At 47.2% G+C, this 16454-nt stretch overlaps 6 protein-coding genes across 6 annotated transcripts; 5 read left to right on the top strand and 1 right to left on the bottom strand.

Annotated features, from left to right (window-relative positions):
- The first annotated feature begins 424 nt into the window (after window positions 1-424).
- On the top strand, window positions 425-2097 carry FOIG_12505 (oxidoreductase). Its single transcript, XM_031213418.1, has 7 exons — window positions 425-562; window positions 616-660; window positions 710-757; window positions 804-1273; window positions 1320-1737; window positions 1787-1854; window positions 1904-2097. The coding sequence occupies exons 1-7, from the start codon at window positions 509-511 to the stop codon at window positions 1983-1985; spliced, it is 1185 nt and encodes a 394-aa protein (XP_031056749.1). The 5' UTR covers window positions 425-508; the 3' UTR covers window positions 1986-2097.
- A 2390-nt stretch (window positions 2098-4487) lies between these two features.
- Window positions 4488-4892, top strand: FOIG_12504 (uncharacterized protein; the record flags this gene model as incomplete). Its single annotated transcript, XM_031213417.1, has 2 exons — window positions 4488-4718; window positions 4779-4892. The coding sequence occupies 2 exons, from the start codon at window positions 4488-4490 to the stop codon at window positions 4890-4892; spliced, it is 345 nt and encodes a 114-aa protein (XP_031056748.1).
- A 1003-nt stretch (window positions 4893-5895) lies between these two features.
- On the top strand, window positions 5896-7032 carry FOIG_12503 (maleylacetoacetate isomerase). Its single transcript, XM_031213416.1, has one exon. It carries the CDS (start codon window positions 6035-6037, stop codon window positions 6698-6700), a length of 666 nt encoding a protein of 221 aa, XP_031056747.1. The 5' UTR covers window positions 5896-6034; the 3' UTR covers window positions 6701-7032.
- FOIG_12502 (fumarylacetoacetase) lies at window positions 5910-8414 on the bottom strand. The gene is made up of 2 exons (XM_031213415.1): window positions 7391-8414; window positions 5910-7344 (listed from the first exon to the last, which is right to left on the bottom strand). The coding sequence occupies exons 1-2, from the start codon at window positions 8319-8321 to the stop codon at window positions 6998-7000; spliced, it is 1278 nt and encodes a 425-aa protein (XP_031056746.1). The 5' UTR covers window positions 8322-8414; the 3' UTR covers window positions 5910-6997.
- A 993-nt stretch (window positions 8415-9407) lies between these two features.
- FOIG_12501 (uncharacterized protein) lies at window positions 9408-10686 on the top strand (the record flags this gene model as incomplete). Its single annotated transcript, XM_031213414.1, has 3 exons — window positions 9408-9611; window positions 9657-10479; window positions 10544-10686. The coding sequence occupies 3 exons, from the start codon at window positions 9408-9410 to the stop codon at window positions 10684-10686; spliced, it is 1170 nt and encodes a 389-aa protein (XP_031056745.1).
- A 1684-nt stretch (window positions 10687-12370) lies between these two features.
- Window positions 12371-15019, top strand: FOIG_12500 (uncharacterized protein; the record flags this gene model as incomplete). The annotated part of the gene is made up of 4 exons (XM_031213413.1): window positions 12371-12479; window positions 12818-14177; window positions 14234-14630; window positions 14720-15019. The coding sequence occupies 4 exons, from the start codon at window positions 12371-12373 to the stop codon at window positions 15017-15019; spliced, it is 2166 nt and encodes a 721-aa protein (XP_031056744.1).
- Between the last annotated feature and the right edge of the window lie 1435 nt (window positions 15020-16454).

The following is a 16454-nucleotide window of genomic DNA, read 5'->3' as shown; positions in this document are numbered from 1 at the left end:
CGCGTTACAAGTCAGTCTCGTCGGCATCCCACCAACCCCAAAACCCTCAACTCACCGATCTTTACATGAAGATCTCCCTGGATAGAGTTCAATCATCTAAGCTGGACTCGGCCGAATAATATATCCGTATGACTTGAACCCATATTCGAGGTTACATCCAAGATCCATCCCTGCCAAGAACCGTGATGTAAGCCCGAAAACCCCATCCAATTTAGGGAACTCGTCACCTTTCACATGCAGGTCCAAAAGCCGTATTTCCAAGCCGCGTACTAAAAACATAGCTTTTCTTTAGCGCTGACTCGTGCTCTCGCGTTTTTGGTGAAGAACCCCTAAAATGCCGATGAAAAAGCCGATTTCGGAATTAAATTCGGATAACCGGCAAAGCGTACATCCGGAGGCGGGGACCCCGTAGATTGATAAGATGGCGTAGATAAAAAGAGCCGAGATCTCTTTCACTTTCGATGGTCGATTTCTCCTTTATTAGAACAACAATCATAGAGATATAAACATGACTGCTGGTCTGAAGAACGTTATTGTCATTGGCGGCTCGTATGTTGGGCTTGTAAGTATATTTAATTGGGAATGGTGATGAGTTTAACTGACATGAGAGTCTAGGCTGCTGTGAAAGAACTGGCTACGCTGCTACCAGTTACTCACCGTGTATGAGCACCACCTCGCTTTTCCAGAATTCATCGCTAACATATCGTAGGTCCTGTTAATAGAGCCTCACAGCCATTTCCACCATCTCTTCGCCTTCGTAAGTCACTCCTCAATCCCTGCTCACTCATACTAACCCGCCTCAGCCCCGGTTCGCCATAGTGCCAGACCACGAACACAAAGCCTTCATTCCCTACACCGGCTTCTTCTCCTCCCTCCCCAACGCCTCCAACCACACTATAGTCCGCGCCCGCGCAGTATCTCTTCAAAAGAACCAGCTCACTATCGACCGACCATGGCAGGGCTCCACAGAAATCCCCTTTGAGTACGCTGTCGTCACGACGGGAACACGACTCCAAGCGCCTAGTAACATGCAGCATGATGAAAAGAAGCCTTCTGTTGATTACTTCAAGGCGTATCAGCAGGGCATCAAGAATGCAAAGTCTATTGTGATTGTTGGTGGTGGCGCTGTTGGGATTCAGATGGCGACGGATTTGGGAGAGGTTTATCCGGAGAAGAAGGTGACGTTGATTCATTCGAGGGATAGGCTTATGCAGCTTTATCATGAAAAGATGGATGCTATTCTGAGGGATAGATTACAAGAGCTTGGTGTTGAGTAAGTCAGCTTTTCTGCTATGAGATGAGAATTACTAACGGAGCAGTGTCATAACCGGCACGCGAGCTGTGATCCCATCAAAGGGCTTCCCAACAGACGGATCGACATTCGAACTAGAACTCAAAGACGGACGGAAGATACAAACAGATCTCGTCATTCCAGCAACAGGCCAAACACCAAACAACCAGTTCCTGAAGGATCTTCAGCCCACGTCTGGATACGAGATCATCAACCCCGCCAACGGCTTCATTAGAGTCGCACCGACACTCCAATTCGCTGACCCCGAGTACACGAACCTGTACGCATGCGGTGACATCGCCGACAGCGGTGCTCACAAAGCCGCCAGACCGGGAGCTGGACAAGCGCAAGTTGTAGCGCAGAACATCGCTGCTATGGTAAACGGTGGACGGCCCGAGCAGAAAGTCACAGTTGATCCTCCCGCCATTCACCTATCTCTTGGATTGGTTCGTGCTACCCAAGTATGCAGAAATATCGTGGCTAACAGTTCTGTAGAAAAAGAACATTGTGTTCAGAAACCCTGGCAAGGGTCAGACTGAACCTACCATCATCTGGAGAGACGAGTAAGTTTCCTGCTTCCTTTTGCATTTTTCGATACTGATGTGTTGGCAGTGGGTCGAGGGATATGAACATCGAAGGAGTCTGGGAGAGAAGGGGACAGAGAGTGCAGCGACCGGATGACTATCATCTTTGAGTTAGCTGCTGTTCACAGTATAGCTTAATGTTTGGGAAGTTAGAATTTGGCTGATTATGCAAGAGACCTTCAAAGCCACTCTCGTGCGCTCGACATTCACTGCGCAAGTGACTGAAAGCTTTACGTGCCTAGGTGTTTATCTGTGAACTCGCTGAACTTTGATGCCCCTGTCTTACATGCAAGGCGAGGTACCCGATGTAGGAATCAGCCGTCGGTTCCATCAACTCAATAGAGCACAAACTTCAGGCAGCATATCAACTGCCTACGCAATTAATTGCAATGTTAAAACAGACCCAGGGGCTAGAGCTTACCTCCTGTATAGTCTGTTAGCTTGACTCATATGTGATAACCTTAATCTATCGCTGTTGAACTATATGTTATTTAAGGTTGCACATCGACCATCCCCATGCTGTTTACAAACTCTGAGAACTGTCTGTCCAATCGACCGTGGGCGACATTCACGGTTGCATACTAGTGAGGCAACAAGCCAAGAGACGGACCCTATGATCAAAGGTGTACAGAAACCTTCATGCATCACATCCACGAAATAAGCAACGACTTTAACACGGGACCAGCCCTGGCAATGCAAGTCTTGCTCGGTGGCTTTCAGTTGACAGCACAGCCCAGCATCTGAGGGCTAGCAATGCCGTGGAAGAAGGTAAATCTCTGCCCCAGAAAAACCGCCTAGCATATTTCACGCTTCTCCTCCACGACCGCCCAATACCCTGGCTTACTCAAACCAAGGATATCGCAACAGATTCACGCGTCTTCGACACTCAGTCTTGGCTTCTTCTTCGTTTGACGCTCATTTCATAAGTCGTGTGAGTTCCTCTACACGTAACATGACTCACCTGATAGTAACTTCAGCGTTCTGTGCAAGACACAGGCATCGATTCTCCGAGAGGGTTCTTGATACTTCGAGAAGTATCAATGTAGCAACCGCAACCATGATCGGACGACGTCACCTATGTGCCTTGTCCTTTGACATAAGTCTAACTTAGCTCTCCAGCACCTCAGAGGGACTTCATTGGATGACGTTTAAGTGCGAAGTCTACTGAGGCTGAGTCCTCAATGTGACGTCTTGCGATATCGCGTTCACGGTCCTCGCCACCGTGAACAAGCCATGTGCATCCTCACGAAGGGGAGGACGAATAACAATCTTCCGAAAGGTCAAACCTAACCTTTAATTTGTGACTGGGTTCACTCCGAAGCTAAGTGTATTTCAGAAGTGATGTTTTAAAGAAGGAGACAATGAGGACATATCAGTCATGATTGGCTGATAGATAACCATTGCAACCGTGAAGTTCTAGACACGCCAGGGTCCAAACCTATTCCAACTTCAAGTTTCCATATCGCCTTGCAATTATTATGCTTAGTTCCCGGGCCACTGACAAGTCGATATGAAACTTTGATGAGTAGTCGTGCCAAAGTAGATTGTGAGTCGAGTGGCGGGCAGGTAAACGGCTGATCCTCTTACTGGTTGAACCGGTACCACATATGCTCAACCAAGCGTCGCCTCACGGTATCACTCCCAGAGACTTGAACCCGGGCAAAAGCCTCACTGTACGGCCCAGCCTCAAATATTTAGCCTTTAAGTTCAACAACGTTCACGGTCATACGATTGAAGTTCTGTCCTATCGCAAAGGGGACAATTCCCCTTTACCCTTTCTCAACGAGAGCATGATATTCCCCTTCACTCGGGGCAGCATAACCCTCAAGGACCAAACTCTGTTATCCTTCGTCTATAAAAAGCCCTCTACCCTCCCTCTGCTTCCATTTTCCTTTTTCATCCTTTCATCATCACTTCTGCATTGCACGTCCAGTCTTGAGCCGGTTTACTTGCAGCACTCTTGCCTTTGGTCACCTGATTACTTCAATCTTTCGGACACTGTTACCAGCTACTGCTTTTTCTTCGAGGAGTCACAACCATACTGGTACTTGTCGACTGTTGCCTGGCTACTTATTCAACTGTTGTCATTTCTTCATCTCCTCTTCAGCTTGCTAGCAACAGTCTTACCTTTGGTCACCAGTTTACTTCAGTCTTTGGGACAATTTCTACCAGCTCTTTCTCCTTTTACGACTCACATACATGCTGGCACTTCTCTGCAATCTCTCGGCAACTTATTTTACTCTTGATCAATTATCATCTTCTCTTCAGCAGGACTCTCAACTTTGGTTACCAGCAATTACTTCTACCTTTCGACACCTTCTCCCAGCTGGCTTTTATTTCGAACCTACTTGCTTACTGGAGTCTCCTGGCCATTTATTTCAGTACCGTCCTTTCTTAACTTTTTTGGAGAACTACTTGCCATACTTTCCTTGGTCAAGGTTGGCACATTACCAGATAATCTTGTTCATGCGCTCTGGAGCTGCAGAACGAATAAATACAATTACATTACTTGGTCAACACTACCGACACATCTCATTTACTTCAAATACACTCCAAGTCAGGACACTCACCACCTGGCTTTTTACCTCTTTGGCAATTTACAATCCGGGACAATGCCTTCCCTTGCCGACTTAGGAGTCATGGACCACATGAGCAGATCAGAGGATGACATGGATGACAACTCGTCAACATGCTCCTACTACTCTCTGTCAGACGTGGAGGACATCTCTTTCAAGAAGATCCCTGCACATGAGGTGCGAAAGCAAAGCGAGCATGTTCCTGAGTGCAGTCCTTGGGCCACGTACCCTCACACCTTTCGCAACAGCGAGGCACTACCACTAAAGGTAGCCGGGCCCTGGATGGAGTATCCTCTTTGTCTTAGTGGCGTATACTCACACTCCAAGGACCCAGGACCAGCGAGGGTCATTATCAATCCGTCTGTCCCTGGTGGACATGACGTTATTTATCATCCCAGCAAGCGAGAAGGGAGATTTTTTTCAGGCGAAGTACCGACCTAGGGGGTACAGAGCAAAGATGTCTGGTTGTACGGCTATGCCGACTATACCTTCACCTCCATCTTCCCCTCTTTTATCTTCTGTCTCGCCATCTTCACTTCTCTGTTTATCTCCGCCTGCTAGTCCAGGTGTTTACGGAGCAGCTCATAATGGGTTGATTGAGATTACACCACAACAAGCGTTTGCCATGGCAGCGCAGCAACAGCAATGTTTATTGCAGCAACAGAGCCTAATGGCCAGTTGTATGTATCCGCAGACAGTCGGCTTGAACGGTTTGATCCGCGGCCAGTCTTTGTTACAGTATGGAAGCATGAATCAGTCTTATATGCCTGGCTACAATGTCATGAGCGGCTTTGGTTATTGCTAGCAGTCGATTTACTGTCAACTTGCTATCAGCGGCTTCAATCAATTATTACTGTCACTTCATCAGCGAGTTTGTATCATTCATCGCTTTCGACTTCTCGTCAACGGCTTTCAATGTTCCTCAACATCGATCTTGTTCTTGGTTCAGCAGTTGTTTTATCGCCTTTTTGTTAGCGTTGGATCTTATGGGTTCTGCCCTTCATGATACCTTATTTGGATCAGAAGTGGTATGAAACAAGTCATGGCTGGTCCATGTAGTATAGAACCGGATCGATGAATATAGATCGCGATTTCTTTCTCTCTCTCAATCATAGACTCAAAATTGTGAAACAGATAGCCATTATTAACATCTAATGACCTGTATCCGTTCCATCTCCATATAAGCCGATAGTTGATCGCGAAAGATAAGGAAGCCCTGTAAATGACACTCATCCGCACTCACTTAACTCTCAATTATCAGAGTCTGACTCAGCCGGCTACCGTGAGCGGAATTACTCTCCCTTCCATCACAGCATTGCCGTTATTCTCCCGAACTCCCCCGGATTATCACACTCACCCCGCATTGCACCGGAATCCTTCCGACCCCCAAGACTTCAGAGTTCGGCACTACCAGGCTAGCGACGGGTAATGCTTTACACAATGACAGCATACCTGCACAATCATTCTCGTGACATAAGAAGGGCGTGGCCTTGGGGTCGGGTCGTTGCGAGGAGGTCCTTTACTTCTCTTCAATTGAACTGCTCTCATCTACAGTAGTAACTTGATCAATTTCATTGTTCAATATGTCTGACTCTCAGTATACTCTCTACTCTTACTTCAGGTCCTCCTGCTCAGCGCGTATTCGCATCGCTCTCAATGCAAAAGGAATTCCATACGAACTAGCATTTGTCAATCTTCTAAAGAACGAGCATCTCTCCGATTCTCACAAAACCCTCAACCCATCAGCATCCGTCCCCGTTCTCATCTCAAATGCCTCCAAAGACAAACCCTTCCGCATCGGCCAATCCGTCGCAGCCCTCGAATATCTCGAAGAAAAACACCCTTCCCATGCCCTCCTACCCTCCAACCCTGAAGCACGCGCAATAGTGCGAACCCTCGTCAACATCATCTGCGCCGATATCCAGCCCGTTACAAATTTGCGCATCATGCGTCGTGTCAGAGAGCTCGGCGGGAATGCAGAAGAGTGGAATAAGCAGCTCATGAGTGATGGACTTAAGGCTTATGAGGAGGTCGTGAAGGATTCGGCGGGGAAGTGTAGCGTTGGTGATGAGTTGACGTTGGCGGACGCTTGTCTTATGCCTGCTATGTGGAATGCAGAGAGGTTTGGGGTTGATTTGACGCTGTTTCCGACGATTGGGAAGATTGTGGAGGGGTTGAAGGATCATCCTGCTGTTGTGAAGGCGCATTGGCAGAATCAGCCTGATACGCCTGACAATCTCAAGGCTTGATAGATACAGAACTGATATGCAAAGTCTGGATAGCCCTACGGCAGGTTAAAACGAAAGTTCCGGGTTCTTCAGAAAGGTCTACATGACTACTTGCTGGCCATAAGGTTAAACTTGACTCTGCTAACACGAGTACTTGGGACACGATACTTCAAAAGAGTAGATATACAAGGAACTATACGCTGCCGTGATCTGGCATGCTAAGCTATGGGTAGAATGTACACAAAGATGGCAAACAAATTGATGCAAGTAAAGTCTATTTAGCTTTTCATACTACCTATACGTTTCCCCGGACTTGCTTCACTTGAACAGTGGAAGAGGCTCAAGGATTTGCCCCGAAACCTCGCCAAAACCAACCTTCTTATCACCACTTCCATAAGCACCGCGAATGATCAGTGTATCGCCGTTCTGGATGAACTTGCGCTCCTCACCGTCCTTCAATTGAATGGGAACCTTGCCGCCTTTGGTCTGTTCCAACATACTACCCTCGGTACCAGACTCAGTACCGGAGATAGTACCTGATCCAAGAAGATCACCAGGTCGAAGGTTACAACCTGTGATGGTGTGATGGGCAATCATCTGAGGCCATGACCAGAGTAGGTTACGCGAGGTGGTCTTGCTCAGATGGTTCTTGTTACCAGCGGCAGCTGCACTTGGTTAGCCGCTGTATCTTAAGATGGGTGATGAACTTACTGATGATTTCGACCTCGAGGTCAATGTCCAAGACATTATTCTCCTTCTTCTCCTTTAGATAAGGCAGGATTTCATTATCATTCTTGATACCAGCTGCCTTAGCCCCCTCAAGAGCATCAGCCAGCACGACCCAGGCACTAATACTCGTACCCAAGTTCTTAGCCGTGAAAGGACCAAGAGGCACATATTCCCAAGCCTGGATATCTCGTGCGCTCCAGTCATTCATGAGAACATAACCAAAGATGTGCTCATCAGCCTCGTCAATAGGAACAGGACTTCCCATCTCGTTCTCACGACAGATAAACATGCCCATCTCGAGCTCAATGTCAAGCCTCTCACATGGCGCGAGGTCAGGAACCTTGTTACCAGGACGTAGGATTTGTCCCCAGGGTCGTCGGATTGGTGTGCCTGATACGACAACGCTGCTGGCTCTTCCGTGGTAAGCGACGGGGAGATGAGTGTAGTTGGGTTGGAGCGCGTTGTCGGGACCACGGAAGAGACAACCGACGTTGAAAGCGTGATTCTTGCCAGCGTAAAAGTCGGTGTAATCTCCAATGGTCAAAGGAAGGTGATTCTTGACATCAGAGCGCTTCAGAAGGGCAGCGTCTTGAAGTTTCTGGTTATCCTTCAGTACTGGGTTCTTGGTATCTTTTGCAAAGACATCCTGGAGATAACTCCTCGTCGCGCGATGAAATGGACGACCGAGAGCAGCAAAAGCATTCAGGGATTGTTGAGAAAACACATCAGCGTGCTTCTGAATCTCAGAACTACCCGAGAACCCATCTCCCTTTGCAAAAGCATCAAGGTCTAAAACATGATCGCCGATAGCAACAGCAGGTCGAGGCGTAGCGTTTGACGAAGTAGAGATGATGCCAAAGGGGATGTTGGCGATGGAGAAGTGAGACTCGGCGGGGATAGATAGCCACGACATTTTGAATTGAGCAATAAAATACAGTGAGATGAGGAGGTGTAGTGAGAGAGTTGCACGACGTCAGTTTTATTTTGTATTACAAGCTGTTGATGGAGCCGCCGCAAGCCGACTTAGCGGGGCTGAATCCCGGAGCTAACGCGGGGTGCGGAACGGAAATAGTTCCGATTTTCCGCTTTTGGTGGTGTCGGTTACTTCGGCTGAAGACTATCCTCGGCGGAGAGATAAGTGATAAGATTGTGATAAAGGCGATAAGATAAGCGCTTGAGAGGAGAGGCCCAGATCAGACATGATCTTAAGATAGGACGGATCTTAAGATGGAATAAGCTACCCTGAATCATTAAAAGCCTTGGACTTCGTGACGCCTTCTCCGGCATTTACAGTATCTATTTCATACAGTTAAAGCTGTTCTTAGTTTAGGCGACTTTCGCATCTTGGCCAGGCCGTCATTCCGCCTGCAGCTATTTATGCATCTCCATAGCAAAGTCGTTCATCAAAGCCTCATTGTCTCCTTTTACCGACATTAATGGCATTTTTGCGCTTGCGACACTGATATGCTGTGATCTGATATTCTAGGGCGTTACTCGTCCTTTTCTACCTAGCTTTTGTTCTCAGCCGTGCAGGGGATTGTTCAAGTCACAAGGACAGAATAGATAGAACATGCATGGTGGCGCCGATAATTCCAAGCCATCTCCTGCAACTATACCCTGTCTATCACGAGGCTACGCTTCACCTTGCTTTTGAAAGCGATCAGCTCCGTTTAAAAAAGGAGATCAACAATATTGAGAGATAACGGCTTATAGTTGACTATATTTATAGTTAGTTCCCGACAGCCCACTGCATGTCCCGTAGCAATGGATCAAAGTAAGGCTCCTCCTTGCCTTGGGCAATTAGACCGCTGCCAATCATCAACCTCCCCAACATCCATGTTAGAAACCTCTCGCTTACCTAGTTGCCATGGCCACTCTTGACATATGCGCCTTCTCATGCAAAGGCATAAACATCGGTATTAAAAACTACCAACCCTGGACGAATTGCAAAGCAGCTGCTGCGTTCCTCGTTCCCTGGATCGACCACAAAACCGTCAACATGACAGATCTCGTGACCTATCTCCAATCCTTTGGCGGCACGGACGTTCCCGAGTGGAAAGCCATGAACTGGTTCTTCTGCGCAAAGGAGTGCGCCAACAGGGAGATGAACGAGTGGCTGATTTACAAGCCCATGAGTATATGCAAGGGTGAAATGTGTGAGGTTTGGGAGTGGGATGGTAATGCTGATATTGTTGGCATCGGGGTAGGGTTGCCGTTTAAGATTTTAGATGGGTGCTAATGTTGATAGATGATGTTTGTTTACTTGATGGGTGCTATTCTTGCAAGCCTCTACGTCACATCATTTTTGAGCAGTATGTATGTCGAGAACGATTACACCACCTTCAAAACTCGAACACCGTCGAAGGAACAAAGTGTCTGGGACAATACTCACAGCATGTTTTACAATAGCCTCGGTGCGTTCCACACTGGTTTAGGCCTTTTGGCAGCTTCAGTCCTCCTCGCTACTCTCTTCATCTGCGGTCGGAAGGAGAGCGTCTACGACATTAACATGTCACGTCTCGCCTGTGCTGTTTTGACAGCTAGTTACTTTCTCACTCTTCCAATTTACCTCGACATTGAGCAGAGAACTATTTCGGGAAGTTTCTTTGGTGCTGTGGTATGGTTGCTCTTTACGGTAGTGATGGGCTTGAGTTCTACTGCCGAAACTGCAGCTAGATTACATGGCAGAATGCCCTTTGAAGCAAATTGCTGGGACTCAAAGGCATCGTTTAAAGCCAGCAGTGCAATATTCGCTTTTTACCTTATTCCGGCGGTCACTGCGATGCTCGCCGGTTTGACGTACCTTGTTGGAAAGTGCACCAAGAGGCCAGCGGATAAGGTACCCGTGGTAGGCTGGCTATTCTTCCGTGTGCCGTGGAGGATTTTGAGTTCTGTTTTCTTTTTCATCTTTATGTGGACTGCCCTTGGAAGTCTTTTCACACTGAGGGCGGATATTGCGAGCGTGAATGGTGGAGGAGTGCAGGAATCTGAGGGATCTTGGGGGTTTGGACAGATTCTGGCGCTTGCGACTTGGGTTCCAGTTGTGGAAGAAGCAATTGTCATTCTTTTCAGTGAGTTTTACTTGCTCTGTTTGGCGGTTTGTTGGAAAGATCAGAGACTAACAGTGGTTGTCAGAGAGCGGTTTATACGTAAACCAGCGACGGACAAATAAGCATTATATTAGTGCTGAGGCACCCGCTGGATCAGAAGAGGCAGAGGCGTTAGTCCCTGCGCGAACGCCAAATCAGGAAATGGAATCTCTTAGGGACATGCCTTAAGCGGAAAGCATAGGAGGCCTAGTATTTTGCCACTGGTTATATGTTAGAAACTTGAGATGAGAAAGCATCTTAAGAGAGATAAGAATTAAGGTGAGACAAGATCTTAAGATAACTATATTCTAAGTATAATATTTATATTTCGCGTCAAAGTATTTTAATTATTAAAAGACACTGGTAAAGGTTATTTGTAGATGCATAGGATTTATCCAATTCAAGACAGCGTGTTCAAATTAAAACAAGGATGTTATATACTTATTTATAGGAGGGCATATTAAGACTAGGGCTGTCTGCAATCACGACTAGCTTTTTGCCTGCTCTAAAAATTGCATAAGATATATCAAAGAACTTGGGGTGTTTTTAATTGGCCTAGTATAGTATAATTAGAACTTAACCAAAGCCGCATATGTTATCTGAATGTACCTGTCGCCCTGATAAACCGAGCCTGCTCTAGGGCTGCTCCACGTTGTTGGCGCATAGTGAGGCTGAGTCGGGACTGAGATGCCTGCCATGTAACAGTAGAATGGCCAAGAAAGGTGCATGGAGTCCCATTGGTTTGCTGAAAGCAAGAGGTCAGTAAATTGTGGGCGTTGCTTTTTTAATCTGTTACGAATAATTACCTCTTTGTCCTCTTCTTCTCTGTGTCCCAATTACTTACTACTGTTTTCAAAGCGGCACATTATTCTGCTTTATAACTCAAAGACAGGTTTAAATCGCCTGCTTCGCCCTGGAAAAGCCTCGAGAGCCTTGCCGACAAATTATGCTCCAGCTCTACTCGCCATCGACATTTCCAAGCAGTACGCCGTTCCGTCCGCAGCTCATCCACCTGCCGGGCCAGGGTGACCAGCAACGCACTCAGCAGCGTAACTATGTCTGGAGATGGCGGAGACGCCACGCCGATGCCTGAGGATGACGAAACCCGATATGAAAGAGCTGTATGAAGAGAAAGAGCTGTACGAATAATAAGGCTCGCTCGACTCCTCCGCAGCATTTTAGCAATCGAGCAGATTAAATAGCTATTATCACCTATCATAATACCTTGTAATGATAAAGTTTTTGACGCGTTATAGGCCCTGCAGGATATGATAAATCTCTTTCCAGTTTGAGGTAAAACCGAGCTTAGGCCGTTGAAGGATGTACTGAGAGCCCCCCTCAGTCCTTAATCGATGCATTGACATAAAAGAAAATCGAAAACAAAAAAGAATTTCAAGTTATAGTAGACTCAACGCGTGAGGAGCAAGTCGGATAAACAATTCGTTCTATTCGTGTTTCGAATTGCCGTCCGATGGATTTGTTCTCAGCGCCGGACATTTACTGCTTGTAAGGGGACAACCAATGGTTGACCAATCACAATTTGTTGGCCGGGGGAGATGGCGTAACCTATGAGTGCCGCGCGCATCCTCCTCCTATCAAAGATAATTAGTACGCGCCTTGTCCTTCTCATTTATAAAAGGCCTGCATCCTCTCCAGAACTTCTCTGTCAGAAGTCCTAGATATGACACGTGGCTCGACATGGGGATGCTGGATATCTACTTGCATAAGCAGCAACCGAACGCTCCGTCCAATCCCCTCGAGCCAGCCAGGTCAGTTGGACATGGAGGCGCAGTGAGCTTGACGTAAGGACAGAACCAGGCACCTCGTACGATGTATCAGCGCTATTAAAACCCAGGTCGTCCCCATTGTCCAAATGTCCCCATTGGTCTATCTTTGCAACCAGGCCCGAACCTGCAAGGAGTCATTTGCGCCGCTTAACCTGTCAGTATCAGAATTCCCTCCTAACTCGTACCGCACACGAGGTAGGGCGGGGCTGGCTCTCATAAAGACCCTCTTATCTTGATCTCACAACCTCTATGTTTCGCATACTTAGGTCTCAGAGACACATCTATACAGTACAAACCTACGGCTCGATCCCAATTAGTTTAAGGGTAACCTCTCACCACGGCCAATCTAAATGATGAACGGAAATTTGTTATCTGGGTCACAATTCCCTAGCGGTACGCCAGGCACTTTTCGTCTCTTAAGGTACCAGTACATCCGCGACTGGCAGTATAACAAGAGATATTTTTATGAGATTCGCTAGCAGATGTCAGCTGACCTCTGAAGGGCACAACTAGCTAACAAACACACTATACAGGAATCCAGAGATGGAAAGAACATCTCGGAGCAGAGAGATCTGAAGAAAATAACGAGAATCTCAGAGTCGCTCTGGGGAAGAAGGATTATGAGCAAATCAGCCATTTGCTCAGCTGGGGGGAGAGTCTTAATGTGGACATCAGGCATGATGGCTGCCCACTGATTTTCTGGGCCATACACGATAGCGCCATACACGATAGCGCCTTGGACGTCGTGGAGACACTTCTCAAGCGCGACAACATCGATGTAGATTTCACGGATGACAACGGACGAACCCTCATGTCATGGATTGTTAGTTTCAACTCCAGTCATGAGGTCGTGGGGGGCTTTAGGGATCCTGCCCAAAGGAGGATCGCGGGGCTCCTGTACCAAAAGAGCAACAGCTTGTTGAATCATCCAGACAAAGACGGCCGGACTCCATTGTCTTGGGCCGCAGAGAAGGGAGACCCGTATGTAGTCAAGTGGCTCCTCGATCAACCGGGTATTGAGCTGAATTCGAAATGCAAATCGGGTCGCACACCCCTGTTTTGGGCGTTGAGCAACTGTTTACCATTTGGTTCGCTCAGTGACCTTAGAGTCCGGTATCTTCTAGAAACCCCAGGCATTGAAAAACACTCGTGGGATAACAAGGGTCGAACATTGCTTTCTTGGGCCGCTGGCTCAGCACAAGAGCAAGCCGTTGATTATCTTTTGGCAGACGACAACATCGACGTAAATGTGGCAGATGACGACGGCTGGACTCCATTGACTTGGGCTACAATGGAGGGAAAGGAGAGAATTGTGGAACGACTGCTTGCCTCAAAGCACAGAGTTGATGTGAATTTGGCAGACAAGAAAGGCCAGACACCGCTGTTCTGGGCAGTGCAGGAAAAACACCACCTCATCGTCGACATGCTGTTATCGAGAGACCTAGTCACTCTCTGCTCGGCGGTCCGAAACGGAGACCTCGCAATGGTCAAATCACTCGTTGGTGCAGGTTACGACGTTAAAAGGACCAATCTTCTCAACCAAACACCATTGCATAGCGCCATATTGTCTGGGAATTACGAAATAGCCGAGTTTCTTCTTTCTCGCACGACAGCCATAAATGGTGGAGATAATGAAGGGATGACACCACTACGATCAGCCATTCAGCAACGTCGGGTTGACTTGGTCGCATTACTTCTTAAACACTCGGCGGAAACGAAGGAAATCAAATTGTATGAATGGTTTGAGGGTTACAATTTGACCGGGAGTTTCTATGTCTGTCTAACGGAAAACGGCGGCGAAAAAACTCTAAGTGTTGCGCGTGTGAACGAAATCGCGTCCTCCAATGAAGCAATACAGGGACCTCAGAACAGGAGCTCGGAAAGGCGTTTCTTGTAAGTTACCTCAATAGCCCTAGGAATACGGCGGACGGTCGCTAAGCGTTGAAAAGTCTTTTCAAAAACTCTCTGCCATGGCAGAAAGGTCTGATCCGTGACTCAATTGAGATCCTGCAACCCAACAAGTTGCACCTTTCTGAGTCTGTATGTGCAGGTGACGGGAAACATTTCGTCCTTTCAGCAGCTATCCTGCTATTTCCGTGGCATCCTGATCAAAAATTAGGCGGCTTACTGATACCCGACAAAGAAGAGTGCAGAATCACCTGGACCATCAGGCGTGGTGTGGATGCGAGAAGCGAGCCAGTGTGGGTACCTCTGGACTTCTTCAGCACTCTACAAAACAGCGGGACACCAGAGGATGGCGCCGAGCTTTTTACGCAGTTCCTGGATGATCTCGAGAGGCGGTGGCTGGGAGTATGTGACCTGGCAGAGGAACATCTTTCCAATTGCGTGAGTGAAAATCGAATAAATCCTATTTGATATGCTCATTTAGGTCCAGTATTAGTTGATGTTCTTTGATATATTAACCACTCATGCAGCGCCTCGAGCAGTTGGAGCACAAAGGGAGCAACCTGACGCTCATTGATTGCCTCGCAGTAGATGCAAGACAGTGGGCTGAGTTTCGGAAAATCCTGAAGGGACATGCTCAAGACGCTCGTTCATTCGCTCAAAAATATTGCCAACGCTACAATGGCGGAAGGGGGCTCGAGCGGATCCGAGAGTCCATCGATCGGATTGAGAAACGGGTGAACGAGCGTATTCACAACCTTGACCAAACAGTCAGGGACCTACTCCAATTAATAAGTTTACCAACTTGTGCTTTCGCTGGGCCGTGCTGATGTGACATAAGAGTTTGCCTGGATATCAATCACTGAGGTCCGCAAATCGACTAGCGTTGCAACTAGCATGAAACGTCTTAGTTGGATAACGGTAAGTCAAGCTTTAGCAAAGTGAATGGCTATAACTAATGGTCTTAGTTCATCTTTCTCCCTGCGATGTTTGCTTCAGTGAGTTTATTCCTAGAGCCTAGAGGCCAGTTTGAGGTGTCTATTAGCGAGCTAAAAGAACGTACAGAGCCTTTTCGGTATGAATGTAAATCTTCTAAGTAATAATCCCGACTGGCGCTGGTACATTCTTGTCGCCGGAGTTGTTCTAACGCTTACTGTTGTCGGATGGCTCATCTTTAAGGTAAGCTCAGTTTGTATTTCGCGAGTGTTCTGCAATCATCCTTGATGACCTATTCATATTCTGACGGATATTATATAATTTAGAGCATGGGACCAAACAAAGAGCGGCGAAGAAGTTTAAGCATACAATTATAGATAATAGTTCGAAGCAAGAGCTCCTTTATTAGGATTTGTAGTATTGCTGTTGGTTAGGGAAGACAATTGAGGTTTAATAAAAAAGTCATATGTCACCATCAGTTTCCACTATGCTCTGCAGATTCGTGCAGCTGGATGCGAACCGTGTCTCTTACCTTGGGGTCGTATATCTGGTTTCACATCCGGTTTGATGCAGCCAGGACTCTAACCCTAACGACAGTAAATGAACGGCAGAACATTCACTCTGACGATTCAATTGCGCGCAAATATTACACACCGTCTAAGTGAGAGGATTCAAAGAGTAATCAAGGAGCGACGAGTAATTCCATGTGGCTTTTTCAGGCCAAACTGGGATACTGGGCTCACACTTGCTTAGAGATAAAAACCACCTCCTCTTTCGGACTCCACACGCGCAATCTGGAACTTCATGTAAGAGATGGGCTAAGTCCCAACAGGAGGTAAACGTCCGGGCCTTTCTTACCATTATGTCGGATATGTTGACCTCATCAAACCTAATAGTTTCAACTCCTTCTAGTGACGCTCGTACAATCTTATCAGAATATCCTGTCGAGGACGTATTCTCGACAATCATCAGTAATTGCACAGGATCTAATACCGATCGCGATTCCAGTGGGATGAGTTTGTGATTAGAGTCCGTCACTCCATCCCTAGTCCACAGGCATGACTGTTCTATGAGGGCAATAATCAGGCCGAAGACGCAAATGCTAACCTCTGATGCTCAGGTGGCACTTGTGTCATGGCCGGGGAGAAGATCGATCCTGTAGAGTAAAACACTCTAAGGAAACGACCCTTGGGTGACTTCTCGTTCCATATGTCATGTACAAAAGCTCCATCTTGTGAAAGCCAGATACTCGATTCATCGACCCCAGCGCTGCCCTCAAATCAAACAAATCAAATCCAGTGTCATATTTGAGATATTTCATATCCCTGA

Source organism: Fusarium odoratissimum (assembly GCF_000260195.1).
Source record: "Fusarium odoratissimum NRRL 54006 unplaced genomic scaffold supercont1.27, whole genome shotgun sequence".
Lineage (NCBI taxonomy): Eukaryota > Fungi > Ascomycota > Sordariomycetes > Hypocreales > Nectriaceae > Fusarium > Fusarium odoratissimum.
This window is presented reverse-complemented; position numbering and strand designations above follow the sequence as displayed.

Coding starts and splice junctions, on each gene's coding strand:
- FOIG_12505 (XM_031213418.1), top strand. CDS start 509: ATGACTGCTGGTCTGAAGAACGTTATTGTCATTGGCGGCTCGTATGTT. Junction 563..615: donor GCGGCTCGTATGTTGGGCTT/GTAAGTATATTT, acceptor ATGAGAGTCTAG/GCTGCTGTGAAAGAACTGGC. Junction 1,738..1,786: donor TTCACCTATCTCTTGGATTG/GTTCGTGCTACC, acceptor ACAGTTCTGTAG/AAAAAGAACATTGTGTTCAG.
- FOIG_12503 (XM_031213416.1), top strand. CDS start 6,035: ATGTCTGACTCTCAGTATACTCTCTACTCTTACTTCAGGTCCTCCTGC.
- FOIG_12502 (XM_031213415.1), bottom strand. CDS start 8,321: ATGTCGTGGCTATCTATCCCCGCCGAGTCTCACTTCTCCATCGCCAAC. Junction 7,345..7,390: donor CCTCGAGGTCGAAATCATCA/GTAAGTTCATCA, acceptor AACCAAGTGCAG/CTGCCGCTGGTAACAAGAAC.